The sequence below is a fragment of the Syngnathus typhle genome, linkage group LG18 (assembly GCF_033458585.1).
Source record: "Syngnathus typhle isolate RoL2023-S1 ecotype Sweden linkage group LG18, RoL_Styp_1.0, whole genome shotgun sequence".
NCBI lineage: Eukaryota > Metazoa > Chordata > Actinopteri > Syngnathiformes > Syngnathidae > Syngnathus > Syngnathus typhle.
This window is the reverse complement of record NC_083755.1, coordinates 4,104,950-4,129,832: the sequence shown is the minus strand read 5'-3', so window position 1 is coordinate 4,129,832 and position 24,883 is coordinate 4,104,950. Positions and strand designations below refer to the sequence as shown.

Sequence of the window (24,883 nt, the reverse complement as noted above, 5' to 3'; positions counted from 1 at the left end):
GCAATTTGCAAAGTGTTAAAACATTCAAACCCAAATAAAGGCAGGAATAAAAAAAAATGTTTTTATTGAAATTATGTAGCAAATTAAGGTCACATTTTTTTTTGTGTGTGCCAAAAACATAAAAGAGAAGTTGGCAGAACTACTATTTGACTGACTAAAAATGAAGACTGGTGTCTTCACCTCTTCTTGAAGCCATACTTCTTCCTCTCATAGAACAGATCTGTTTTTGAGCTTCCTAAATTCACAATTTTAGGGCAGCCATCTCGCTGTGAAAGAAGAGAACAACAGAGTATCAGTGGATGTGGCGCTTTCCAGTTGCTTAGAGATTAAATGAAATGTATGACAACTAACATCTTTCTCCTGGATGGTACACTCTTTACAGTAGTAGGCGTCCGACACTCCCGGCCCTCCGCAGATGACGCAACGTCCCTGGTAGGAGCCGTAGTTGCACTCGTCGCAGATTCGGACCAGGGTGCACGGCCTCACATACGAATCACAAATGACACACTTGCCATCACCTTGAGAGTGAAAAGGTACAGATATGCATTGGTTAGGCATAATTCTCTATCGTTTAAGAGGAGTTTAAAAAAATATAGATACTGTATTACTATTTGAGAAAGCAATTGTAATTAGTAATGTAATTATGTCAACTTATTAATGTGTGCAACAGACACAAATAGATTTAACTGATAATTAGATACAAAGAAGAAAGGGGAAAATACTCACATTTTTCGCAAAGCCTCCCGATTGCTGCAGAATAACAATAAAAACATTTAGTCAACTGTACATTTGATTTTACTTAGTCGTATATATGTTTTATACGCAAAAGTGCATTCAATAATATTATAATGTTCATTTTGCAGACATGGACTTCATCACGCTAAACCAGGCGCTAAGTTTCAATGAAGTCCATGCCGCAACTGTTAGCAAATAGCATTAGCTGTCTTAAACTTTGGCCAAGAACGGCCAGGTAAGGGGAATTATTTTTTTAAAAGATGCTGTATAAGGCGTAGCAATATATAAAACATACCAACACCAGCTTGTTTTCTGCAGAAGATTAAATCTGGATGATGCTTTGCCATTGTTGGCTAACGTACTACGGTCGTAGAGTCAACTTTCACCTTTGAACCCATAAAACACATTGCCCAGATTTTACATTACCGCCACCATATGTCTAAAATAAGAATTGCAGAAGAAAATAAGAATCGCAGCTACTTGAGCGACATTTGAAGCTTGCACCTTTTACCCACATTTTTGTGTATTTCTTCCTGTCACTAAAAATAAAAGGATATTTTTATGTCGTTTCCAAAATAAAATGTAGCCACAGAAAACTACAAGTATAAACCTGTTTATCCTTTCAGCTACATAAAAACCATCACCACGTTTTATTTCTGCCAGTAATTTATCTAAAAGCATGTAAACTGCTCTACTAAAATTAATGCATAAATAATTTGCAAATGATGTTATGATAACGATATACTTTCAAGCAAGCATGAATGAACCTATAGCAGTGTATTTTTGTTCTTCAAGGACTAGCAACCATTGCCATATAAAATATGTGACGTCATTAAGAATGGCCACATCTTTGTCAGTGAACAAAATGGCAACTTACTGTCTCACCGTCGCGCGACTTCAGGTATGAGACGCATTTGCTTGTTTTCGTCCTGTCACTGAGGATGTGGTGACTGTCATTTTGATATTTTGCCTTATCATCGTCTATCGTGCGTGTGTGTAAGAGCAAAACCCTTCAGGGTCGCATTCTGTGGCTGGTAGCCGGTCGCTGCTAGCTAGCCGGGTCATCGTGTCCCTCTATACGCTCATCAGAGGGCAACAACTTGCATCGCGCTGACTTTTTCCCTATATCATGCCTTGCACTGATTTATGACGTTATTACTTATTACTATTGTATATAACAAAGGGTATTGTATTGGTTTTATGTCTTGCGAAGATATCAAGTTGATTTGACAAGGTTAACCACAAGGTTAGGCTGCATTTTATAGTACATTGCATTTTTTTATACTCTGTATGAACTTAATATGGCATAGCATGTACCAAATCAGAAAAACGTAAATGCAGCAGGTTTGGCAAATGACTTTTTTTTTTTTTTTTTTTTTTTTTTTGTTTTTTGTTTTTTTTTCCCCAAGGAAGAAATCACACTATGTCGATGGAACGACAGTACACGTCCATATATAATTTGCAATATAGGTGCATCTTTTCCTCTCATAGTCAATCTGCAATGTTACCCTCTCATGTAGTTATATTTCTGGTGACGTTAACTTGTATGCTATAATTGATATGCTTTTATTTTCAATATGTTAATGTCTTTGCCATCTTTCCCAGCTTGCTCTGGGCCATGGCGCACGGCGCCTGCATGTGGCGGCCGCTTACAGAGCCAAGGCCCAAGTGTCCATGAGTCGCTTTGAGCCTACCTCCTTCGTCAGCTACGACAAGCTCCAGTCCAATGTTGACGTCGTGCGAAAAAGGTGTCTACCTGTATTTTTCTCACATGCATCGCTGCCCTGCCAACTTCCTGTTTGTTTGCCATTTGGCACAGTTATTCCGCAGCAGCATATGCAATTTTTGTCAAGCCGCTTTAGACACATGGAGAAGTGGTAACGCCTGCTCTCATATTCTCACTCAGACTCAACCGACCTCTCACGCTGTCAGAGAAGATCGTGTACGGCCACCTCGATGACCCCCATAACCAGGAAATCGATCGCGGGCGCACCTACCTTCGCCTGCGTCCTGACCGTGTGGCCATGCAAGATGCCACAGCGCAGATGGCCATGCTCCAGTTCATCAGCAGCGGCCTGCCGCAGGTGGCGGTTCCCTCCACCATCCACTGTGATCATCTGATCGAAGCCCAGATCGGTGGCGCTGAAGATCTGGCCAGGGCCAAGGTGAGTTTGGGCTCGGCACATATGCTGTTCGAATGAGTGGAATAAAGAAAAGCATTCTGGGTGCTCATCTCAAACCAGGAAGTGAATGAAGAGGTCTACAACTTCCTTGCAAGTGCTGGTGCAAAATATGGAGTCGGTTTCTGGAAACCAGGTTCTGGAATCATCCATCAGGTAATAAATCAGAATGTAAACATAAAACTACATTTGCAATTTTCGCTAAGGCATTTTTTATCTGTTCAGATCATATTGGAGAACTACGCCTATCCAGGTGTGATGCTCATCGGCACCGATTCCCACACACCAAATGGTGGCGGGCTCGGTGCCATCTGCATCGGCGTGGGAGGCGCCGATGCTGTGGATGTCATGGCGGGGATCCCCTGGGAGCTTAAATGTCCCAAGGTCAGAGAAGCATTTATACTGCACATTCAAAGAAGTCCAAGAAGCACAATACTGCTCTTCATAGCATTCTAACTCATTTTTGAAGGTGATCGGGGTGAGGCTGACTGGTTCCCTCTCTGGTTGGACATCCCCAAAAGATGTCATTTTGAAGGTGGCTGGCATCTTGACGGTGAAAGGCGGCACCGGAGCTATCGTAGAGTACCACGGGCCTGGTGTTGACTCGATTTCTTGCACTGGTGTGTCTTTTTAAAAAAAAGAAAGCCGGCTTCTTTATCCCACCACAGTGGGCCTTTTTTTCGGATGACTTTATCATCTTTGAAACATAATTATCCTGTGTAAAGTCATTCATGTTTGTGCATAGGAATGGCCACCATTTGCAACATGGGAGCGGAAATCGGCGCTACAACTTCCGTGTTTCCCTACAACCACCGCATGAGGACCTATATGGAAAAGACTGGCCGTGGACGTATGTTATTTAAAAGAAAAATTCGCCACAGAATTGACATTTTGAGTTCAGAAAGTAACACCAAAGATGATGAGATATAAATCCTCCTTAGAGATTGCTTCCCTGGCTAATGAGTACGCCGATCTGCTGGTGCCGGATCAAGGCTGCGAGTACGACCAGGACATCGAGATCAATCTCGATGAGGTCAGTCTCCATTTTGAACATCATGATACATTTGCATCCCTCAAATGACTAAGAATTTCACTAGATAAATGTGCTTTATAAAGTGACAAAATCAGACTTTGAAAATTAATTTCTGAATTTATTCATAAAAATATTTGATATAGAAAGCTGAATAAAGTTAGAAAAAATCACGCAAATCAAATAAAACACACATTCCTTTCAGCTCCGTTGTAAATGTGCCTATCTATTTATTATTTTGGCAGCTAAAGCCCCACATCAACGGTCCATTCACCCCCGACCTGGCTCACCCAGTGTCTGACGTCGGTGCCGTGGCTGAGAAGAACGGCTGGCCACTTGAGGTTAAAGTCGGTAAGAAATCCTTCATTTGTTTCCTCGCATGTTTATAAGATTTAGCAAAAAAAAATCTGCTTTTCTGTTCCTATTAGGTCTGATCGGCAGCTGCACCAACTCCAGCTACGAGGACATGGGCCGCGCCGCCTCTGTGGCAAAGCAGGCTTTGGACAAAGGCCTGAAATGCAAAGCTCAATTCACAGTTACACCCGGGTCAGAGCAGATCCGGGCTACCATTGAACGAGATGGTTACGTGAGTGGTGCTACAGGAAAAAAAAATGGCTGTTTAAGATTGTAATCTAAAATGATTCTTTTTATACAGTCCAAGATCCTTGGTGACGTTGGAGGTGTAGTCTTGGCCAACGCTTGCGGACCCTGCATCGGACAGTGGGACAGGTGGGATGAAACCCTGCTGGGAAATCCTTAACACTTGGTCCTTTTGGCGCTAACACTCTTTGTTTGTATGAAGACGGGATGTGAAAAAAGGCGAGAAGAACACCATCGTCACCTCATTCAACAGGAACTTCACAGCTAGGAATGATGCAAACCCTGCAACACACGCCTTTGTTACATCCCCTGAGGTAAGGTCACTCAAAGCTCGAGTGTGTTATTTGATTGCTAGATTAAAAAGAAAAAAAATCCACTTTTTCATTTCCTTTTAGATTGTCACAGCGTTGGCAATCGCCGGGACTCTCAACTTCAACCCTGAGACCGACTACCTGACAGCCGCCAACGGTGAGAAATTCAAGTTAGTGCCCCCGACCGGAGACGAACTCCCCGCCAGAGACTTTGACCCGGGTCAGGACACCTACCAGCACCCACCTGCTGACGGCACCAGCCTCAGGGTGGACGTCAGCCCTCAGAGCAACCGACTGCAGTTGCTGGAGCCCTTTGACCAGTGGAGTGGCAAAGACCTGCAGGACCTCAGGGTTCTCATCAAGGTCAGATTGTCATGCTTGAGCAAGCTGCGGACAACCTTATTTTTTATTTTTTATTATTATGATACCATTAAAGGAAGATGTTGTGTTGCAGGTGAAGGGAAAGTGCACCACAGATCACATCAGCGCCGCCGGCCCTTGGCTGAAGTTCCGAGGCCACTTGGACAACATCTCCAACAACATGCTGATCGGTGCCGTCAACAGTGAGAACGACGCCATCAACTCGGTGAAGAACTACCTGACGGGGGAGTACGGAGGTGTGCCCGATGTGGCCCGTCACTACAAGGTGAGGACTTCCAGCATTTTTTTTCTTCTTGAAGGACAAGGACGATGTGTTGGCGTTTTGCGCAGGCCAACAATGTGTCGTGGGTGGTGGTGGGAGATGACAACTACGGCGAGGGCTCCAGCAGAGAGCACGCCGCACTGGAGCCTAGACATCTTGGAGGAAGAGCTATTATTGTAAAGAGCTTCGCTAGAATCCACGGTACAGCACGGCAATTTGATGCACAGCTTTTTCACACACCCCTCCACTTGGCTGACAATTTCCATCCTTTGTAGAAACAAATCTTAAGAAGCAGGGCCTGCTGCCTCTGACCTTCAGCAACCCGTCAGATTATGATAAAATCTGCCCCGATGACAAGATCTCCATAAAAGGACTCGAAACCTTTGCTCCCGGAAAGGTTAGTGGCTACATTTGCATTTACATCAAGTGCCATCTAAAAAATACTTATAAAGCTTCATTCAATGTTATCTTTAAGTCAGTGATTCCTTCTTTTACCACAGGAGGGCGCAGTTTTAATAATACCTCAATTTTGCATTAATTCCTAAAAGACCACTTTGAATGCAGGATTACTACCAAGACTTTTGTTTTCCTTTTCAGCCTTTGAAAGCCGTGGTGAAGCACAGCGACGGCAGCGAAGACGTTCTGGAACTCAACCACAGCTTCAACGAAACGCAAATCGAATGGTTCAAGTCCGGGTCGGCTCTCAACAGGATGAAGGAGCTACAGCACTAAGGGATGAAACATGGAAAGGGGGGGGGGGGGGTCGACGGCGGTGGTCGTGAAGGAATACGTAAAGATGGTTTCATGATCTGCATCGAACTGACATCCTGACATGTCACACGCGTGTCCAATCAAATGATAGTAGTCATGATTCTTGTTTTTCCAACATAACATTGTTATGTGTGTGACGCACATTATGTACAATGGACACTCTGCCCCGTTAAGCTTTGAACTCACATGTGACCGCTCCCTAATGTTTCCAGTATTCTCATAATGGGTCAGAACGTGAACACAGGACCTTCTCCAGCTCGATTAGGTTCAACCAGTTTTCTGTGGTGTTGCACACCCCGTGTTATTTCATGCGTGTGTGTGTGTGCAGAACAGTTTATGCCAACACAACAATTCTGATATTTATTTTCCAGATTTATTCAACATGGAAAGGTTCCTAAGGGCTTAGGAACTCACGTTATCACTGTTACCACTAAATTATGTATGTATGTAAAAATAGAATCATCAAATTAAGCTGATTTTATTATAATATGTCCATAATGGCAAATAACTAAATCATTAGTAGTCATGTTTAAACATGATATGGCTATCTGCTCTCTTGTCTATATGATTTGCGTTTAGAAGCTCAGAATGGGTTGTAGAATAAATTGTGACAGATCTCACTTCATTGTTTGTATTTGTGTGATTCTATTTGTGTGCATAATGAAAAGAGGTTCCAATATTTTGTCCGCCTTTTTCATGAAGAAGGGGGAAATTGGAAAATGTGTGTGCATGATTTGGAATGTGAAGTGTCCAAGAGGGAACTCGGGCCGATTTTGAACGTCAGTATGCAGCATTACATGCGAATACAACAATAAACATTTAAAAAAAAAAAAAAATGTATTGCACATTGCGGAGTTTTGTGTGAGTGTAATGGTGAATATATATATATATATTTTTTTTTAACCCCCACCCCCTTTTATCAATCCTCCCCTCCCTTCTCCCATTTTGGTCTGCTCCAGCTGCGTGAGTCGCATCCACACACACTCCAAAACACAAAAACACGGACTTTGACCGCCTCGGCGCGTCTGTCCACTGTGGTCGGACTTTCTAAATGACGTCTGTGCAGCGCCTTTGATTGACATCCGATCGCTTGTGATGGTAAGTGCGACAATTGCATCAACCCGGTTGCTGCAAGATAATAATAATGGGCGGAAGACATTCCGGATTTCTCGGAATTGTCGCTTTTGTTACGTCACTACTCGTAAAACAACCTGCACAATTTTAATATGCGGTTTTTGCTTCTGTTCAATATAATTATCTATTTGTGTGATGGGGAAAGTGGCACAGAGAATGTTCTAGAAATAAAAGGCCTGAAGGGGTTTAATGGTGTAAATTATTTAAACCGTGCAAGACATATGGGGCTATGGTATGAGGGCTCCTAGTTGGAAGTTTCAAGTGCGTGTATGAGAGTGTTGACGTGTCTTCCATACCAATGAACAGACAACTACAATGACATGCTTTCTTTCTCAAGGGAGGAAGCTGAAGAGATTTTTTTTTTTTGGCCTCGTCTGTGTTTCCTCCACCCAGCCAGACACTTGCTTGCTTTTCAGCTTCTGTTATCTGGCATGATGATGATGGAATATGAGGAACCCGTCATTAAAAAATAAAACATTTTGAGGTTGTTTTATTTTTATTTTTACTACATGTGTATTTTTTTGTTATTCTTATTTGCATATATATTTAAAAAAAAAAGACATTTTTATGTTTGTTTTTATTCTCAATTTGATTTATGTTTAATTTTACCAGTTTTGCTCCTCCATAGTCAGGGCCATGACAAGCAACAGAAGAAAACGTCGACTCACTTCTCCGCGACCTTAATAAGCTTGCTAATAAAAAGAGTTGAGGGTCAGGTTGTTCAATTATTTACATTACTTATCAAACTGGGGCAGCTAACAGTGAGTGTGCGTGCCATCTGCTTTGAAGATAATCGATTGTTCGACATTTACTGCACATGACAAATTTGAGAATTAATCAAATTTGATTGCCATGTTTTTTTTCTTCTCTTTTGTTCCAAACTAGTTATCAATTGCCAAATAATATAATCATTATGTAATTTGTTAGGGCCGATTATTGGGGTACCTTTTTTATTAACCGCTTGTCTTTCTTTGTCCTACTTCAGTCATTCCTGCCTACCATGCATAGGCCTTAACCTGCGCGTCACACAACATGTCCGACAAAGACCCCTCGTCACCGACGGGCCCCTCGCCGCCTCTGGCCTCTCCTCCCACCCCGCTTCGGATCTCCTTCCCCTTCCTGCGGGAGGGAAGCAGGGTTTGGGAGCGAGAGAGGAAGCCCCCACAACCTGGAGGAGAACTGCCCAGCCCACTGCCCACCAAACGCACTCGCACGTATTCGGCGTAAGTTTTTTTTTCCTCTGGAGAAAAGTAAGTTATGCAAAAAGTTTGAGAAGGTCCAGTAAGGTGATCATACAGTAAGTTGACTTAATTAGTGCTGTAGTCCACAAATTTCCTCACTTGTCTCCATCCTGGATGTGTGCAGGACAGTACGAGCTAAATCGGGTCACGTGTTTAAGGGCGTGTGCAAAAACTTCTCCCGCTCGCAAGGCCACGGATTCATTCGGCCCGTTCATGGAGGAGAAGACATCTATGTCCACGTCTCAGAGTGAGTGAAGACATCCGTTCATCCAAAGTACTTTTATTTTGCTATATCAATCCACTCGCATCTTAATCAAATCGTGCCCTCTCTGACAGCATTGAAGGTGAGTATGTGCCGATGGAAGGGGATGAGGTGACGTACAAGGTGTGCCCCATCCCGCCCAAGATGCAGAAGATCCAGGCGGTGGAGGTAGTGATAACCCACCTGAAGCCGGGAAGCAAGCACGAGACTTGGTCGGGTCAGCTCATCAGCTCCTAGATCTTTGGAGGAGGGTTGGACTGGAAAAATTTGAGGATCGGTGAGAGGAGCATGACAGGTAGAGGTGAAGGTCGAGACGGTGGAGTCGCAGCAGGTAGAAAGAAAATCACAATTGAACTGAATGGAAACACAATGAATTCAGTTTCCGTCCCACCCAAAAAATATTTTGATTTTCGAATGAGGAAGCGAATTATTATAGTCATAAAAACGCATTAATAACATTATAAATAAAATACAGCATCATTTCAAGCATCAATGCCCAATGATATTGTACTTTGGCCACCAGGGGGCAGTACAATACATTCATTTCAATTGTAGGTCTGCTTAAAGTTGAGGTGCCATTCTGGAACGATTCAATGAAAACCAAAAATATGAGCCACAACATATTCTTATGCGATGATGCACTCTATTTTATTGGGCTTAAGATGTAATTATTTAAGTAAATATTTGAATGACAAACACTATAAATAGAAACATATCGAACGGGAAAGGACGGAATTACCTGACCATGTGAGGGAAAGGAAAAGGGTGACATGAGAAAAGATGACAGGATAGTCAATGACTATTTATTATTTATTAACTTATTTATTTTGTTACTCTTTAAAGGCTGCCTTTTTACGTCTTTGAGCAACGTTAAGCCTTTTGGATTATTGCACTGAATTAATCGGCATTAAGACTAATTACTACCTAATCTATCGTTATGAATATTTCACAACTTTTGCTGTTTTAGCAGCTCTTCACTAAATGTTGAGTAGAAAATGTTCCACGATGCAGTCGGTCGGAATTTCTAGCAGAATGTGTTGATTCTCACTTGGCTGTGTTATAAAAGTCAAAAGCCCTTTTTTTTTTCCATTTGTGTCTTATCACTGTGATTGTGTCTTTTGACACTTGGATAACACGTGTGCGATAACATGTTGGAAATAAATGGAGAGATTAAATTGCGGTGACTATTTTCATCATTCCTTTTTTTTCATCTTCTTTATTCTTTAACCACAGTGCTTCCACGCTTATCTCCGATGTGCCCCTGTTTATGTTCATAATTTACGCAGACCTTGGCATGACAATAGACCAAGTTATATGGCCTTCTGCTGGTTGTATATTAACTAGTTGCTGCGTGTAAAGTGGAGGTGAGAGACAGAGAAGTGTTTTTTTTTTTTTCCTCGAGACACACAAACGCAAATGAAGAGGTCAGTTGCTGGATTTTCGATGCCTTTTCTTTTTTACAGTTTGTAGAACATACCAAAACTGAAGACCCAACTCCTTCATGGATTCTTTTCTTCCAATCTAAGAGGCTAAATCCAGCGGAAATGGCTTCTTGGAGATGGTCCTTGTGCTTGTTCATTTTTCTGACCCTCATGGGATCACATCAAGGAATCAGACAGTGTTTAAGAGGCGTCTCCATGAGTGTGATCCTTCTGGATGATGAAGAGTCTCCCTGGAGCTTAAAGTTTGTCGGGGGACAAATACTGAAGGCCTTGGCGTTCGAGTCGGTGCAAGAAAACAGTAAGAACCCATTTGAAATATCTATTTAGATATTCAACAATAAGACTGAGGAGCCTCATGTTTTCTCTGTTCCCACCCAACATATTAAAGACACTACATTCAATCTCACGGTGACTTTTGGTGGTTTCAACACAACCTACTATCGACAAAGAGGCTGCCACAGTAGCGCGTGTGAAGGAGTGTCCAAATTAAAATACCTTATGGTGAGTACATCTGTAAATCATATTAGTATTTTCTATTTAACAAATAAGAGTAATTCCAAGAGTCATTCTCTTTTATATATTTGTAGGGCACCTCAGATTTGATTCATTTATGAGTATAACTATCTCTGATAGTTTTATCATACCCCAGTTAGATAGTCTTGTCCGACTTTGTCAATCTCTGACGTAAGCAAACAGGAACTATCCCCCAGTCGGAAAATTCTAATCAGTCAATATAGTCAACAAGTCAGATATGGAAGCATAAAAATGTCAAAAAAGCCTGTGACATTGTGAAGAGGGTGTGCACACTTTTGCTAGCACACGTTGTTTTAATTTATACTCTCATTTTTCAATTGAGTATTGAACGGATTAATAATGTTGGGAAATGTTTTTAAATTATTTAGGTTACTTTATTTTGAACAGGGGTGTGTAGACTTTTGACATAAATATTTGAAGCATATGAGGTGATGGTGTAATTTCTCCGCAGCATTCACATAGCCTGGGCTGTGCTGTGCTCGGCCCCACTTGCACATACGCCACTTACCCTTTGGTTGAGTAAGTGCATCTCCGAACATCTCACCAAGGATGTTCCTCATCTGTGTCCTAATTTTGATTGATACCCTCTTTCACTCAGTGCTGAGAAAGGTCTCAAATTAAGCACGCCCATCATCTCGGCCGGCAGCTTTGGACCCGCCTGTGACAACACGCTCAACCTGCAGCGCCTCCTGCCGCCTGCTCGTAAAATCACCGATTTTTTTGTCCACTTCTGGAAAGACGATAACGCAATCAAACCTGTGTGGGAGACAGCTTATGTGTATAAGTTACCTACACACACAGAGGATTGCTTTTGGTGAGAGACCGCAAAGTATCTGTGCTTTGGAATATTTACGGTGTACCTCAGGGCTCTGTACTCGATCCTCTTTAAAAAGGAATCAGGATTTTTTTTCAGTCAGTTTTACAAAACTGATGTCCTGTAATATGCATGATTGGAGTTATGTCATTTTCCCCAGGTATATAAATGCACTGGAATCAGCCCCTCACATGTTTGCTCAGAAGGTGAAAAGAACGATGTTGCGCAAACCAGAGGACCTCAAAACAGTCCTTTCTTCGCACAGGAACCGGACAAGCAACTGTAAGTCTTCACTGGAACAAACAGAGTCACACTGACTTTAAAGAGACTGATCATTTCCATTTGCAGTATTCATCATGTGCGGCTCTGTGAAGGATGTCGTGGAGATGAAGAATCTCTCAGCAGAAGCAGACAGCAATGAGATTCTCTTCATCCTAATCGATCTCTACAAGTCAGTACTTGGTCAATGTGGATGCACAGGCTGAATTTAAAATGAAAAATTATTTCCACAGTGATCAATACTACATCAACACTACGTCTCATCCAGCTATGAAGAATGTTCTGGTACTCACCATGCCCAACACCAGGAATTATACGATCAACTCGGACCTGAAAAGCAACAACACGGTAATTCGATTGATTATTTGGAAATCGATCACATCACAATCATTTGTCATTTTGAAATAGATGAACGACTACATGGCTGCATACCACGACGCGGTGATACTGGTCAGTCGGGTGATTCGGGAAATAATCGCAAAACCTCACTTGGGAGCTCATCAGATGCCTTACGTTACCGTGCAATACCTTCGGAACACCTCGTTTGACGGTAAGCGACCCGATTTAATCGAATCATTCTTATGATGGACAGTAAAAGAAGCCTGTCAATCATTTTCACTGACATAACAATTGGTTACCGTGGCAACATACTCTGTCCTCTTGTGCAGGCATCGCTGGGAATTATCGGCTGGACGAGCAGGGAGATAGAGATGTTAATCTCTCTGTCATTTACACCACTAATGATTACAAGGTACCGTTTTTTTCCGTGTATAGTGCGCAATATTTTACTAATTTATTGTCCTAAAATCTGGGGTGCGTATTATACATGGGTACAAAGAAAAAAAAAAAAAATTTTTTTTTTTTTAATTTTTTTTTTTTTTTTTTTTTTTTTTAAATAAAGTCATGGTACAACAAAACCAACAACAGGACTGACCGACAAAGTCGTGGAACAAAAAGACAGGGTGACATTACCAAAGACAGGAACAGAATGACAGTAACACATGCAATGATCCAACGGTGAGCGAGGGGCAGACAGGACTTAAATACAAAACACGTTACATCGATTGAGGTGACACAGGAAGAGCGGGGTGACACGAACAGAAACTATGGCAACCTAGACACATAGCAAAACTGGGGACGAGACATGACAAATCTCCCCCGAAATAAAACTCACCTTTCTTCTTGTTTGTTGTCAATCGCGCATCGCATTCAGCCATCCTGCCCAACACACTTAGTAAAATTCATAATTGACGACACATCGTTTGATGCGATGGTGCAATCCTCGATGGTGTGTTATTGTCAAATATTGTTTGTTTTTTAATCTCCATCGCGGACCGGACGTCATACGGAGGCCGCCATTACAGATGCGCAGAACGGTTGCGCAAGACACGTCAGCTATATAAAGAGCGAGAGTTCAGTTCTCCACCTATTAGTTTCAATTCACAGTTTAATTAGCAGTTTCAATCAGCAAATAACAAAATGCGTATTACAGGTAATATTTTATTTCACAACACTTTGCCTTGTTCCTTTCGTCTCTGCTGTTCATTTCAAACACGCTCCATACGACCGCAATGCTCTTGTATCAGACGCTCGCTCGATCACCTGCTAGTTTGCCGTCTGCCACAATGTACCCTACACAAATCCGAAACATTTGTTGCGGCTCCGAGTCACGACGAGGGGCAAGTTTTGGTTTCCAAGGGTGTTTTTATTCCTCTTCAACGTCTCTCCCATACAGAGCCGCCGTGTGCGCACGGAGCGCGGTGGTGCGTTTAGGGGCAGTCGGAGAAATCAACGCCAACAAAAAAAATGACATCCAGCCTAGTTAAGACCATACCAAAGACTTTAAAAATGGGACCCATTGCCTCCCTGCGTGTGTGACGATCTTTGGGACTTAAAAAAAAAAAAAAAAAAAAAAAAATTAAAAAAAAATTAAAAAAAATTCATAAAAATTGGGTGCGTATTATACATGGGTACAAGCTTTTTTCCAGCATCAGCATGCCATTGTTAGGGGTGCGTACTATACATGGGGGCGCACTATACATGGAAAAAAACGGTATTGTTTTTTTTTTCTAAATATGTCAAAATCTATACTTGAACCCCCCCCCCCTACAGTATCGTACTTTATTCGAGTTTGACACGGAGCACAGCCTGACCATGCTGCTTGATGACAATCCCTCCTTTGTCTGGGGGGAAAGACTTCCAAATTTCAAGCCAGATGAAGGTAGGGTCAGTGGATTTTATATTTGCACACTTTAGAATTTGAGCATATTATTTAAAATAGAAACTCGTTCTTCCTCCAGAGCCACCGTCGCTTGATACCGTTGTGGTTGTTTTGGGTGTGATTGTGGTGGTGGTGGTGGCCATTGCTTTCATCTTCTACAGGTTTATTTTGAATTATTCTAAATTGATTTGATCATTTATTGGTATTGACCTGTAGATATTTGATTGCAGACAGAACAGGAGAGATCGTCTTTTGCGGTTGTCCATCTCCCACATCCCCTCTGATCTTGTCACGCTGCTGGAGGACAACACGCTCAATGAAGTCTATCTGAAGGTATGAAATAAAAATAAAAAAAATAAATAAAATTGCCCTTCACAATCATCTCTTTTCAGATCGAAGAGAAAAAAAAGGATTTTAAGATCCGCCGTGCGCTCTATGATAAGAAGGTAGACGAACAAGCGAACTACTTCTTGTGTTTATGATATATTATTGATCGGAGGTGCCATTGCTCATTTTTCAGGTTGTCATCCTGAAGGAGCTCAATCACTCGGATGGGAACTTCAACGAGACACAAAAAGTGGAACTTCATGCGGTGAGGCACGCGCAAGTGGGTGTGCAAATTTTCTATTTTGAATAAAATCGACCCATTTTGATCTGCAGCTCCTGCAAATCGACTATTATAATCTCACCAAGTTCTACGGCACGGTGAAGTTTGATCAGGGCGTGTTTGGGGTCTTTGAGTATGGTGAACGAGGGTCGCTCAGGGTGTGTATGAAAATATCAAACCTTAAAGCTGAGTGTATTTAATTAAATAACAAGCTTCTATTCTTCACTGCATCCAGTATGTGCTGAATGACAAGGTGTCTTATCCAGAGGAGACGTTCATGGACTGGGAGTTCAAGATCTCCGTCATGTATGACATCGTTAAGGTGACACACTAATGACGATTGAGACTCATAAAAAAAACAGCACGACTTTAGTCCAAATTAAAATGGTCATTTCAAGAGGCAAAATGGTATTGCAATGCCATTGTCCCCCAGTAGAGGGCGCCAAAGCTTGATTAGGCTTTTCCAATTTTCCAATGTGTGTCTGTACAGGGTATGTCCTACCTCCATGCCAGTGACATCCAAGTGCATGGGCGCCTCAAGTCCACCAACTGCGTGGTGGACAACCGCATGGTGGTGAAGATCACAGATTTTGGCTGCAATTCTTTCCTCAAGCCCGGCAGAGGTACAAATGCAATGCATCATTGAATTGATTGTCAGGCCATTTCGATGATCTCTTTTGTGTCTCCACTTAGACTTGTGGACGGCGCCTGAGCACTTGAGGAAACAGGGCACCTCGCAGAAAGGAGACGTATACAGTTTCGCCATCATCGCTCAGGAGATCGTTCTGAGGAAATCAACCTTCTACACGGAATGCTGCTCTAACCGTGCAGGTGAATCACAAACATGTTATTTTATTTTAATTCTATTTTATCCAATTATTTATTTTATTGTTTTTTTATTATTATCATTTTTTTTACATTTACTTTTATGTTACACAAATTGTGTGTGTGTGTGTGTGCTCAGAAAAGTTATCCAGGGTCATCATGTCCTACTTCAGACCTGATCTGGACTTTGACACAGCTACAGAGAAAGAACTTGAGGTATGAGGCCGCTATTGCAAATTGCACCATACACAAAAATTACATAATTATTGCAACATACATTTTAAAAGTAATATTAAAACTATTTATTGCCTTTACCTGATTGCCTATCAACACTCTTTTTTTTTTTTGTCCTCAATATACCCCTCTAGGTATACATATTAATAAAAAGTTGTTGGGACGAGGATGCTGAAAAAAGGCCAGATTTCAAAAAGATTGAAAGCTGCTTGGGAAAAATCATCAGGTAATTGTCACGTTTGTTGCATTATTACATGACGATCAATGCTTTAATGTTATTTCTCTTTTTTTTTTTATCCCCCGCTAGTAAAATACACAACAAAGACAACGAGAGCTACATGGACAACATGATACGTCGGTTGCAGATGTATTCCAAGAACCTGGAGCACCTGGTTGGAGAGAGAACGGCTCTTTATAAAATGGAGAGGGACCGGGCGGATTGCCTCAACTTTATGCTTCTTCCACGGTTTGTTCAAATCAAAGTTACATTTGAAGCATTGACCTGAAAATGGTGGCTAAACAAGAACTTCTTCCCATGTTTTGTGTCTGCAGTACTGTGGTGAAGAGCTTGAAGGAGAGCGGGGTCGTGGAGCCGGAGCTGTACGACGAGGTGACTATTTATTTCAGCGACATCGTGGGCTTCACCACGCTATGCCAGTACAGCACGCCCATGGAGGTGGTAGACATGCTCAACGACATCTACAAGGGCTTTGACAGCATCTTGGACCACCACGATGTCTACAAGGTACAATTCTGCCTCATATTTTCTGGACCTAGAGTTGATATAGCTCTGATTCTCAGGTGGAAACAATCGGTGATGCCTACATGGTGGCTTCCGGACTTCCAAACCGGAATGGCAATAGACATGCGGTGGATATCTGCCGCATGGCCTTGGACATTTTGACCTTCATGGGTAACTTCCAGCTCAGACATCTGCCCGGCATCCCCGTGTGGATACGCATCGGTGTGCACTCAGGTAGACCATTTTTAGCTCTAAATTCCACAGTTGGCTGAAAATTATTAATTTAATTTAATTTAATTTAATTTAATTTAATTTAATTTAATTTAATTTAATTTAATTTAATTTAATTTAATTTAATTTAATTTAATTTAATTTAATTTAATTTAATTTAATTTAATTTAATTTAATTTAATTTAATTTAATTTAATTAGCATCTTTCCGCTAACTCATTAGCCTTCCCAGTACTTCTTGTTGGTGACCGTACTTGGCGGATTTCACTTATCGTAGGGTTTTTTTGGAACAAATGATCCGCGATAAACGAGGGATTACTGTATTATTGATTATTATTTTTGATTATTTATGTATAATTCTAATCTGTCAATTTATTTGTGTTTCAGGTCTGTGTGCAGCAGGTGTGGTCGGCGTAAAGATGCCCAGATATTGTTTATTCGGAGACACGGTCAACACGGCGTCTCGAATGGAGTCTACAGGCCACCGTGAGTGAGCACGTTCTTTAATGAGCAAACTGATTTATTTCGCCATTAACCCAGCGTGCCAGTCAGCTCCTGCCCTGTGACGTTTGTAATTATTTATGTGCAATTAGAGCATCCTCATGGTCACGCTAATGAAATGATTGTGACATTTTGCACCGCAGCCCTGCGGATTCACGTCAGTCAGCCGACTATTAATATCCTAACCAGGACAGACTGCAAGTTTGAGTATGAGTACAGAGGGGAAACATATCTCAAGGTAATGGAGGAGCCTCAGAAAGTTCACTTCTGGAGTAGGGCAACCATTTTTGTTTTCTCAGGGTAAAGGAACAGAGACAACATACTGGTTGACGGGTGAGACGGGTGCAGACTACGACCTCCCGACTCCACCCACAACGTATGTAAATCTTAAACCTGCAAAAAAAAAAAAATGGCAATTGGATATTAACCTTGACTTCCTTAGGGAGAACTTCCAGCGGCTTCAGCAGGACCTCGCCCACATGATCCTGGCATGTCTGGAGCGGCGTTCCAGAGGCTCCGTGCGCCGAAGGGGTCGTGGCGAGGACGCGGATAAGGGGCGATGTTCTGAGGTGGAACCTCCAGAATATTTGCATCTGGCCACTGTGGATAACACCCTGAGCACCTTCCTCTAGGACCAACACTGGAGAAGACTTTTCAATATGTACGTACAAAATTGATCTTTAATATTTCCATATTGTTAGGTACCCATCCATCATACAATATAGTAAAATAAAACAACACTTTAAAAATAACAAAAGGATGTTTTATTTTTTTTTTAGAGTAGAGTCATTCATGTACATAAAATACATTTTTTTTTCAGAATGCTTCCAAAGTCCCGAAAAGTTAGCGTGCCACTTTATTCTTTATGAAGAGGAAGTTAAGACATTCGCAATCTTATTCATATTTTGACAAGTGGTAGCCTAAAAAAAAAAAAATCCCCTTTAAGTACATTGAGGCAGCATACTCAATTAAATCCACATTTCTTAAATTCCACTTTTGTTAATGTACAGAAATAATAATTTGCCCTTTATGGGTTATACACATCAAATACAGCAGGAAGCATTTCATGTATGGTGTATAAATTGTGAGGTTGTCGCAAAGCACTCTCGCCATGCAAACAGAAAAGGTTGAAAGGAACTCAAATTTAACGCGTGGCTGTGTTGTTCCAAACACACCAGCATATTTTGTGTCATATTTTTGTGCGGGTCAAGATGATTGAATCAGTCCAACATGACAACTATTGAGTATAAAAAAAAAAAAGCAAACAAAACCCTGTTTTTTTTTTGTTTTGTTTTTTAAAAGGGAGACATTCCAAAGAAAGCTTGATAATAAATAAGTCAAATATACAAAAGAATATTAAAAAAAAAAACGACTCTCTTGCAATCAAAACAAAACTCGGCAAGAGATTGTAATGTACGCGTGAAGTGAATTCTAAAATACATATAAAAACATCCGTGACCATTTTGACATGTCAGCTTTTTTGCCGTTTGAACAAGGCACTGAATGTTTAAAAAAAATAGGTAAAGTCACCGAACAAAAATCGTCGTCTATACCACCGACGTGATTATCGTCGGCTAAACATTTTATGCTAACATTAATCCCGCTAATCCCGCTACAAGTGTCATTATAAGGATCGAATCGTTTTCAGAACATGCATTACAAAAAAACTTAACATAAGGTGCGACTCCATGAAACGTTTCTAAACTAATTTTGTAATACTTCTCATTTACTCTTTTGCATTCCATCCTACATGATGCAATAATAACGATCATTTTGTCGTTAACTGTAACTGCTTCGATGGGAACTCAATATATCGTATTGTAATCCGGGTTCGCCAAAATCTTTGGTCATAAATGTACTAAGCTTCGCTAACCTTGTTTGCACCACAAAACCTATTTGCCAGGTCCTTGGAATATACTTTTGAGAATATTGCTGTACTGAACTAAAAATGTCTTGTTTCACTTCATCTTCTTAAATTGGTCAATAAAAATGCTACAAATCTATTTCCAGCAACCACACACACACATTCCATATACAGGATGTTGTTATGAGCCTAAATAAATAATTTAGGGCTCTCGTTACGCCTACATCCGGGAGCCGTGGATCTGGAAAAGCTGCGGAAGAAAAACAAAACAGTTAGCGACTCGATCCGCATTCGATGGCAGTGCGTCTTCATTGCAGTTATCGTCTGGTTGCCATGACAGCGATGATGTTGAAAATGGGGACATACGCGATGGCTAAGAAAGCAAAAAACAAAATGTGTGTGCTCTTGTGTATGAATGTCTGGGAAGGACAACGTAACGTCAGAAGTGCCGCAGTCAAGGGTCAAGGATATTTCATGTCACAGCATCGGAAATTAGAAGCCGCCGATTGGCTGCGCTGTTATTTCCAATGATGAAGACAGAAGACATCTTGATCTATTTTGAACTAAACCCGATGCAGTGGCATGAAACCCCAAGGTCACACACACACACCAGTTCCTCACCCTTTCCCCCGACTGGCTTTCGAACAAAGAAACATGACTCCCTCATTCTCTAAGCCACTCATTCGGTGTGGTTTCTCTCCCTCCCTCTTCTTCCTCCTCCTTCGCTGCTTCCTCCTCCTGCGGCTCCGTCGGCTGCGGTCAGCAGGAAGGACGAAGGGTGGGGAAAAAAATAAATGGATAGAAAATGGGAAAAAAAAATGAATGCTGATGAGTGTCAGTGAGTAGGCAGATATATATTGACACTATATATCTTTTATGAACGAGAAGAGTTGAAAGGTCACTTGATGTGGATGAAGTGGATGACATTTGTAGGCGAGTGACATTTGAAGCTTTTTCAAAGCATGAATACACACACACACACACGCATAAACACTCCAAAAATTTACAACCCGACTATGACACACTAACTCAAAATATTTCTCGTTCTATTATGGTCATGTTTATAACCGCACTTTGGTAAACACATTCACTGCCAGCCCAGTTAAAATGGATACAGCTGTCAATGGCAGTGAATGAGTTAAAAAAAAATAGAAAAAGACATTAAACTAGTCGGAATTTAAATTAGATATTTTGTAGAAAATATATTTATTTAAAAAAATAGAATATGAATTAAAAAAATATGGCAATTTAATTGTATACACATTGAATGTTTACTTATTTGTTTTAAATAATATTATTTTTAGCGTATTCACTTCATATTTAGTTGTTTATTTGGAATGCGTGGGAAAATCCCAAATAGCTTCAGTGGGACAAATTGTGGTCCACCCTGCGCATAAATTCCTCGTTCTATTTAAAACCCTCACATGAAGATAAACATGGGTTTTTTTTTTGGAATAAAAAATTCTATATTTCTAAATTTCAATTTGTGCACATATGTGTGCCACGGAGAATTTCACCTTTGTTTTGTGGCTTTGCTCTGTACCCAGTCCAGACCCAGGCGTGTGAAGCTCCTTGGAAACGACGCACAGAAACTCGGCCTGATCTTCTGTTCCGTAGCTGTACGACGAGCCGATGTTCACCATCTAGACACACACGCGCGGAAAGAGAAGATTTATCAGCAGGAAGTAAAGCTCATCGAGGAAGAAAAACACGTGAGTGAGGAGAGACTCTGGTTTTCATGCATGCTGGGTCAGGTCGGGGAGCGGACAGCCGGTTGTTGCAGACTTAGCCGTGGACATTTATGTTAAAATTACAGACAATGTGTGCTAAGCAAAGCTGTATTGTGCGTATTTGAGCAAGGTGGCAAAGCAGGGAGGGGAGGGGCTAAATGTGATTGCTACCCTGATTGGTTGGAGAGAAGCCTGTGTGAAAAAAATTGAAATAGCAACTGTTGTGTTTCCATCTTTGGTATACTGTAACTTACTAGCGGACAAATTTAAACCAGTCTTGCCTTATTCCACAAACTTCTCCAGTGAAGCCGCAATGACTAATCGATTAATCGACGACTAGTCGATGATCGAATTAATCGATAATCTTTCTTGATAACTGATTCATCGTTTTGAGACGGCGATGAACTAAAAATTGTCCATCCTTAGAATTTCAGCCTCTCATAAAACATTTGCAAATATTACTTTTTACTTTGGGAATATTACATTTATAAATGTTTACGTATCAAACCAGTAACTGAAACGCAATCATTTGTTTTGCATTTTTTGCACGGTCAGTTTGAAATATGTTGCCGTTCTTGAATAAACGAATGGAAATGAAACATCGGATTCATCGATTGGCAAAATAATAACCGACTGATTCATCGATTATTAATACAATCATTAGTTGCAGCCTACTCGCCAGTAAATTGCATTGCGTCTGAAGAAATAAAATAAATAAATGAAACCACAATTGTAAGGCTTCTTAACAGAGGCACTTGTGGTTTGGGAATGTGGTTGCTATCTGCATTCTCTGGCGCTTCAGAAAGCAGAAGCTAATGGAAGTGCAGCGAGTAGGGCTCGGGTCAGGGGTGGGGGGTGGGGCGAGAGGGGGTCAAAGTTGAAGGGTCAGCAGCAGCGTGAGTCCAACCCACAGTCCAGAGTAGTCCAGTGCGGGGCTTTCTGCAGGCGCGCACGCTGACCTGCTCAAACTTCCAGCCGTCGGACATTGTGGAGACCATCTGGGTCAGCTCCTCCTCCTGGCACTGTAACACTCGATACACATGCTTAGGGGGAACCTGCTGATATAGTGCAGGGGGGGGGGGGGAGAGATAAAGGACATGACAATTAATTTGAATAGTCACATGAAACCAAAAATGAACGCAAAGTGATAAGATCATCTTTAAAACAGAAACTAATTGAACTGTCAGTAGTAGGCCTTTACTATTTTCAGAAGAGTGTGCCGAATGTGACCCCCAGGCATGTGCAGTTAAGTGCAGTACAACACAACACAGGGAGAGAGTGGGAGTATGCTTAGGGATGGTGCTCTGATTATATAAGTGTGAGTGCAATCACCCTGAAAAAGAAAAAAAAAAAAGAGAGAGAAACAGTGGCAGCAGCAAACTCTTTACACAAAAAACTCGAGGCAGTAACAAAAGATCTTGGAGGAGATACAAAGTGATGTGATATCTATCACAAATAGAAGCGTTGTAGATTTTAAAAAAAGCTCTGGCAAAAAACATTTGTGTTTTACCTGCGTGGACTTGGTGTCCCTCTCTATGATGCGATCTTTGATGAGTTTTATAAGAGGAGTGATGTTATAGAACTCAGCCTCCTCCAGGACTCCTAGAAACCCAAAAAGGAACACACAAGTTAGTGTGTGCCGCGGTAATGTGTTAAGTTTTTCACTCAAATAAAATAACAAAAAAGCGATATAATTTGTTAATAAACAGTCATTAAGTAAAAAATATTTTAAACAAATACATTTTAATACAAATAAAACAATTATTAGATGAGTCACTAATCGATTGTATTAGCGATAGCGTTGGCACCTTCTTCAGCTAGTTCCTTGTTGTAGACCAATTTGCCGTGTCGCAGGTAGTTGAGGATGGGTCCGAAGTAGGTGGGGTCTCTGTCAATCACGTAGGCTCCTGTCTCATCCTGTTCCATAAACCCCCCCCACAAAATTAGCATTGCCGTCAACATTTGATTCAATGCCTTCTACAAACAAACGTAATTTATTGCTCTTCGGGCATAGAAATTAGAAGTCACATGGAAAATAAGCAGTCATGGAAAATAAGCAGTTTGAGAAGGACATGAAGCTATTAATAACACCCTCAAAAGAACTTTGAAGGGGACGGAGGATGAAGATGGGTAGAGAATAATCACATTAGTGTATTTTGGGAGTGTGGTGTGGGCAGAAGCTTCCTTGGTGCGTCAGTGTTTTGAAATAAAACGGGTGTCATTTTGGGGAAGGAAAACATTTAACGAGTCATCCTTTAGTTATGATGTAATAGGCGTGTCCACAAATGTTTTTCACCTCGACTGTACTGTTAAGTAGATTACGACTCCCCGCAGAGGTTAAGTACACACAGCGTGAATTCTCCGATCGTGATTGGCTACTTGTCAAACGATAATATCAGCCTTTTTTTTTCTTCCCCTCATTAAACATTTGTCCTATTTGTTATATCGTCGCATAACACAGATGAAAGCGAGTTTGGACTTGTAGCGGAATCCACATTGGCACCGTGACATGGGAAAAACATTTCCACATTTCAAACAGGGGCGGGAAATAGGGCAGAAACGTGCACAGACACGCCTTGATTCCAAACAACCTGTGTAACCTGATGAAATATTGAATCAGTATCAAATACGAAACAGAATCCGAGCTTCATAAAGGGGATTATAATCTGCAATCCTGTTACACGTTGATCATCCAACATTAACTTTGTGTAATTAGCTCGGATGGATATAATCCAGATTAGGGAGTTAGATTTGCCGTTAAAAAAAAATGTGTGGCACAAGCAAAATGAATCAATTCATATTTTGACCTTCAATAATATGAGACAGCAAATGATATGATTGTCGCATTGAATCCTCCGATTTTGAAGACGAGGCAATGAGCAGCACCATTAGACGACGACTTTAAGCGTCCCTTCTTCCTATACTTATCAACATATCAAATTTTCATTCCATTTCACTCCACATAGGATGCAAGTGGGATTTCGCAGCCCCTTGCAGAAATTGGCACGTGTTCCTCCATCTGACTCCAGCTACACTCACACCATGGAAGGATGCTGAGACACGCACACACTTCCAATATAAAAAGGAGCGTATGTGATAAACTGAAAAACCTTTTACATTGCACTTCTTTTTCAGCTCACTCACAATAGCAAGGAAATTAAGCATTTATTTGATATTCTACTAGTGCACTGAATTGTCTTACTAGTGAGGATATAAACTGGACTAGTAAATAAATGCTCATAAATAAAAGCCAATGACCGCATATTTAACTTTCAGGAGGAAGATTTAATTTGAGTATACTCGTTATAATGGGTTACTTACCCACATTAAAGGGACAATATATTAGAAACACCTCTCATTGCATTGTGTAGGTGTGCCTAATGAAGTGTCCCGGGAGTATGACGGGAGGATCGGATTCTATTACGCGGTACTAAACATGCATAATGGAGGTTTTTATATTTACTTTCGTCATTAAAAGAATGCTCGATTGTGGACCAGGGTGTCATGGTTGGGCTCACCGTGTCCGAGTGCAGGTCTTGCTGTTGGCACAATCGGTACAGGAACGAAGTTTGTTCTTTGAGTAGCGTCTGCCTCGTCGTCAGGAACACGGTGCCACCGACGTTCAGCCGAACCCACTTCCCATTATTTCCTCCCCCGGGGTTGATGACCGCCGAACCGTTACCGACGCTATGCGACGTCTTCCCACCGGATTCGGTGGAGCTGGTCGGAGAGGAGGTCGCGGTCTCCCCCGCTTCGTTGTCTTTGTTATTGTTGTTGTTATTGTTGTTGATGTTGTGGTGGCATCCGTGGAGTGCGGGATCCCACTCGTCGTCCGCCGTGGTTGCCATTTGGGAAGGGACCGCTTCTCCTTGCAGAGTGGAACCCAGCGAGTTGGTTCCTCCGCGTTTTCTATGGGTTGCCAACCCGCAGCGGTTCTGGGCGTGGCCTGGAAT

At 41.5% G+C, this 24,883-nt stretch overlaps 5 protein-coding genes across 8 annotated transcripts; 3 read left to right on the top strand and 2 right to left on the bottom strand.

Moving 5' to 3' along the window:
- Nucleotides 1–47: 47 nt before the first annotated feature.
- phf5a (PHD finger protein 5A) lies at nucleotides 48–1,165 on the bottom strand. The gene is made up of 4 exons (XM_061264437.1): nucleotides 1,031–1,165; nucleotides 727–750; nucleotides 352–518; nucleotides 48–266 (listed from the first exon to the last, which is right to left on the bottom strand). Exons 1-4 carry the CDS (start codon nucleotides 1,080–1,082, stop codon nucleotides 177–179), a joined length of 333 nt encoding a protein of 110 aa, XP_061120421.1. The 5' UTR covers nucleotides 1,083–1,165; the 3' UTR covers nucleotides 48–176.
- Nucleotides 1,166–1,557: 392 nt separating this feature from the next.
- aco2 (aconitase 2, mitochondrial) lies at nucleotides 1,558–6,895 on the top strand. The gene is made up of 17 exons (XM_061264387.1): nucleotides 1,558–1,636; nucleotides 2,341–2,483; nucleotides 2,642–2,900; nucleotides 2,979–3,071; nucleotides 3,141–3,299; nucleotides 3,385–3,535; nucleotides 3,661–3,765; nucleotides 3,857–3,948; nucleotides 4,191–4,296; nucleotides 4,374–4,531; nucleotides 4,601–4,674; nucleotides 4,748–4,859; nucleotides 4,941–5,219; nucleotides 5,311–5,502; nucleotides 5,568–5,700; nucleotides 5,775–5,896; nucleotides 6,097–6,895. Exons 1-17 carry the CDS (start codon nucleotides 1,574–1,576, stop codon nucleotides 6,229–6,231), a joined length of 2,376 nt encoding a protein of 791 aa, XP_061120371.1. The 5' UTR covers nucleotides 1,558–1,573; the 3' UTR covers nucleotides 6,232–6,895.
- A 312-nt stretch (nucleotides 6,896–7,207) lies between these two features.
- On the top strand, nucleotides 7,208–10,082 carry csdc2a (cold shock domain containing C2, RNA binding a). The gene is made up of 4 exons (XM_061264427.1): nucleotides 7,208–7,368; nucleotides 8,390–8,627; nucleotides 8,770–8,892; nucleotides 8,982–10,082. The coding sequence occupies exons 2-4, from the start codon at nucleotides 8,437–8,439 to the stop codon at nucleotides 9,142–9,144; spliced, it is 477 nt and encodes a 158-aa protein (XP_061120411.1). The 5' UTR covers nucleotides 7,208–7,368; nucleotides 8,390–8,436; the 3' UTR covers nucleotides 9,145–10,082.
- Nucleotides 10,083–10,193: 111 nt separating this feature from the next.
- Nucleotides 10,194–18,009, top strand: gucy2cb (guanylate cyclase 2Cb). Its single transcript, XM_061264438.1, is given in 26 exon segments — nucleotides 10,194–10,647; nucleotides 10,738–10,850; nucleotides 11,335–11,402; nucleotides 11,482–11,697; nucleotides 11,858–11,979; nucleotides 12,046–12,148; nucleotides 12,210–12,526; nucleotides 12,645–12,727; nucleotides 14,089–14,197; nucleotides 14,277–14,358; nucleotides 14,428–14,530; nucleotides 14,590–14,643; nucleotides 14,718–14,789; nucleotides 14,858–14,962; nucleotides 15,040–15,126; nucleotides 15,295–15,427; nucleotides 15,498–15,635; nucleotides 15,769–15,845; nucleotides 15,998–16,089; nucleotides 16,171–16,329; nucleotides 16,416–16,608; nucleotides 16,665–16,839; nucleotides 17,223–17,321; nucleotides 17,480–17,574; nucleotides 17,636–17,712; nucleotides 17,779–18,009. Coding segments are annotated over 26 exon segments (3,258 nt in total). The 5' UTR covers nucleotides 10,194–10,451; the 3' UTR covers nucleotides 17,969–18,009.
- Nucleotides 18,010–18,077: 68 nt separating this feature from the next.
- kctd17 (potassium channel tetramerization domain containing 17) lies at nucleotides 18,078–24,857 on the bottom strand. Of its 4 annotated transcripts, none has more exons than XM_061264413.1 (7): nucleotides 24,449–24,857; nucleotides 22,739–22,847; nucleotides 22,441–22,532; nucleotides 21,890–21,985; nucleotides 20,718–20,843; nucleotides 19,822–19,953; nucleotides 18,078–19,450 (listed from the first exon to the last, which is right to left on the bottom strand). In XM_061264413.1, the coding sequence occupies exons 1-6, from the start codon at nucleotides 24,776–24,778 to the stop codon at nucleotides 19,864–19,866; spliced, it is 843 nt and encodes a 280-aa protein (XP_061120397.1). In that variant the 5' UTR covers nucleotides 24,779–24,857; the 3' UTR covers nucleotides 18,078–19,450; nucleotides 19,822–19,863. The 4 variants fall into 4 exon arrangements, with proteins under 4 accessions (XP_061120397.1, XP_061120394.1, XP_061120396.1 ...); XM_061264410.1 differs by having other exon boundaries at nucleotides 21,842–21,988; nucleotides 24,449–24,856; XM_061264412.1 differs by having other exon boundaries at nucleotides 21,890–21,988; nucleotides 24,449–24,856.
- Between the last annotated feature and the right edge of the window lie 26 nt (nucleotides 24,858–24,883).

What these genes read in the sequence shown, in the direction of transcription:
- phf5a (XM_061264437.1), bottom strand. Translation starts at nt 1,082, where the DNA reads ATGGCAAAGCATCATCCAGATTTAATCTTCTGCAGAAAACAAGCTGGT. An exon ending in CAGAAAACAAGCTGGTGTTG is followed by an intron (nt 751 to 1,030) that starts GTATGTTTTATA and finishes GTTATTCTGCAG; the next exon opens with CAATCGGGAGGCTTTGCGAA. An exon ending in CGGGAGGCTTTGCGAAAAAT is followed by an intron (nt 519 to 726) that starts GTGAGTATTTTC and finishes TTCACTCTCAAG; the next exon opens with GTGATGGCAAGTGTGTCATT.
- aco2 (XM_061264387.1), top strand. Translation starts at nt 1,574, where the DNA reads ATGGCCACATCTTTGTCAGTGAACAAAATGGCAACTTACTGTCTCACC. An exon ending in TCGAGATCAATCTCGATGAG is followed by an intron (nt 3,949 to 4,190) that starts GTCAGTCTCCAT and finishes TTATTTTGGCAG; the next exon opens with CTAAAGCCCCACATCAACGG. An exon ending in CCTTTGTTACATCCCCTGAG is followed by an intron (nt 4,860 to 4,940) that starts GTAAGGTCACTC and finishes ATTTCCTTTTAG; the next exon opens with ATTGTCACAGCGTTGGCAAT.
- csdc2a (XM_061264427.1), top strand. Translation starts at nt 8,437, where the DNA reads ATGTCCGACAAAGACCCCTCGTCACCGACGGGCCCCTCGCCGCCTCTG. An exon ending in CGCACTCGCACGTATTCGGC is followed by an intron (nt 8,628 to 8,769) that starts GTAAGTTTTTTT and finishes GGATGTGTGCAG; the next exon opens with GACAGTACGAGCTAAATCGG. An exon ending in ATCTATGTCCACGTCTCAGA is followed by an intron (nt 8,893 to 8,981) that starts GTGAGTGAAGAC and finishes CCTCTCTGACAG; the next exon opens with CATTGAAGGTGAGTATGTGC.
- kctd17 (XM_061264410.1), bottom strand. Translation starts at nt 24,778, where the DNA reads ATGGCAACCACGGCGGACGACGAGTGGGATCCCGCACTCCACGGATGC. An exon ending in GGGACACCAAGTCCACGCAG is followed by an intron (nt 21,989 to 22,440) that starts GTAAAACACAAA and finishes GCACTATATCAG; the next exon opens with CAGGTTCCCCCTAAGCATGT. An exon ending in GCACTGGACTACTCTGGACT is followed by an intron (nt 20,844 to 21,841) that starts GTGGGTTGGACT and finishes GTGTGTGTCTAG; the next exon opens with ATGGTGAACATCGGCTCGTC.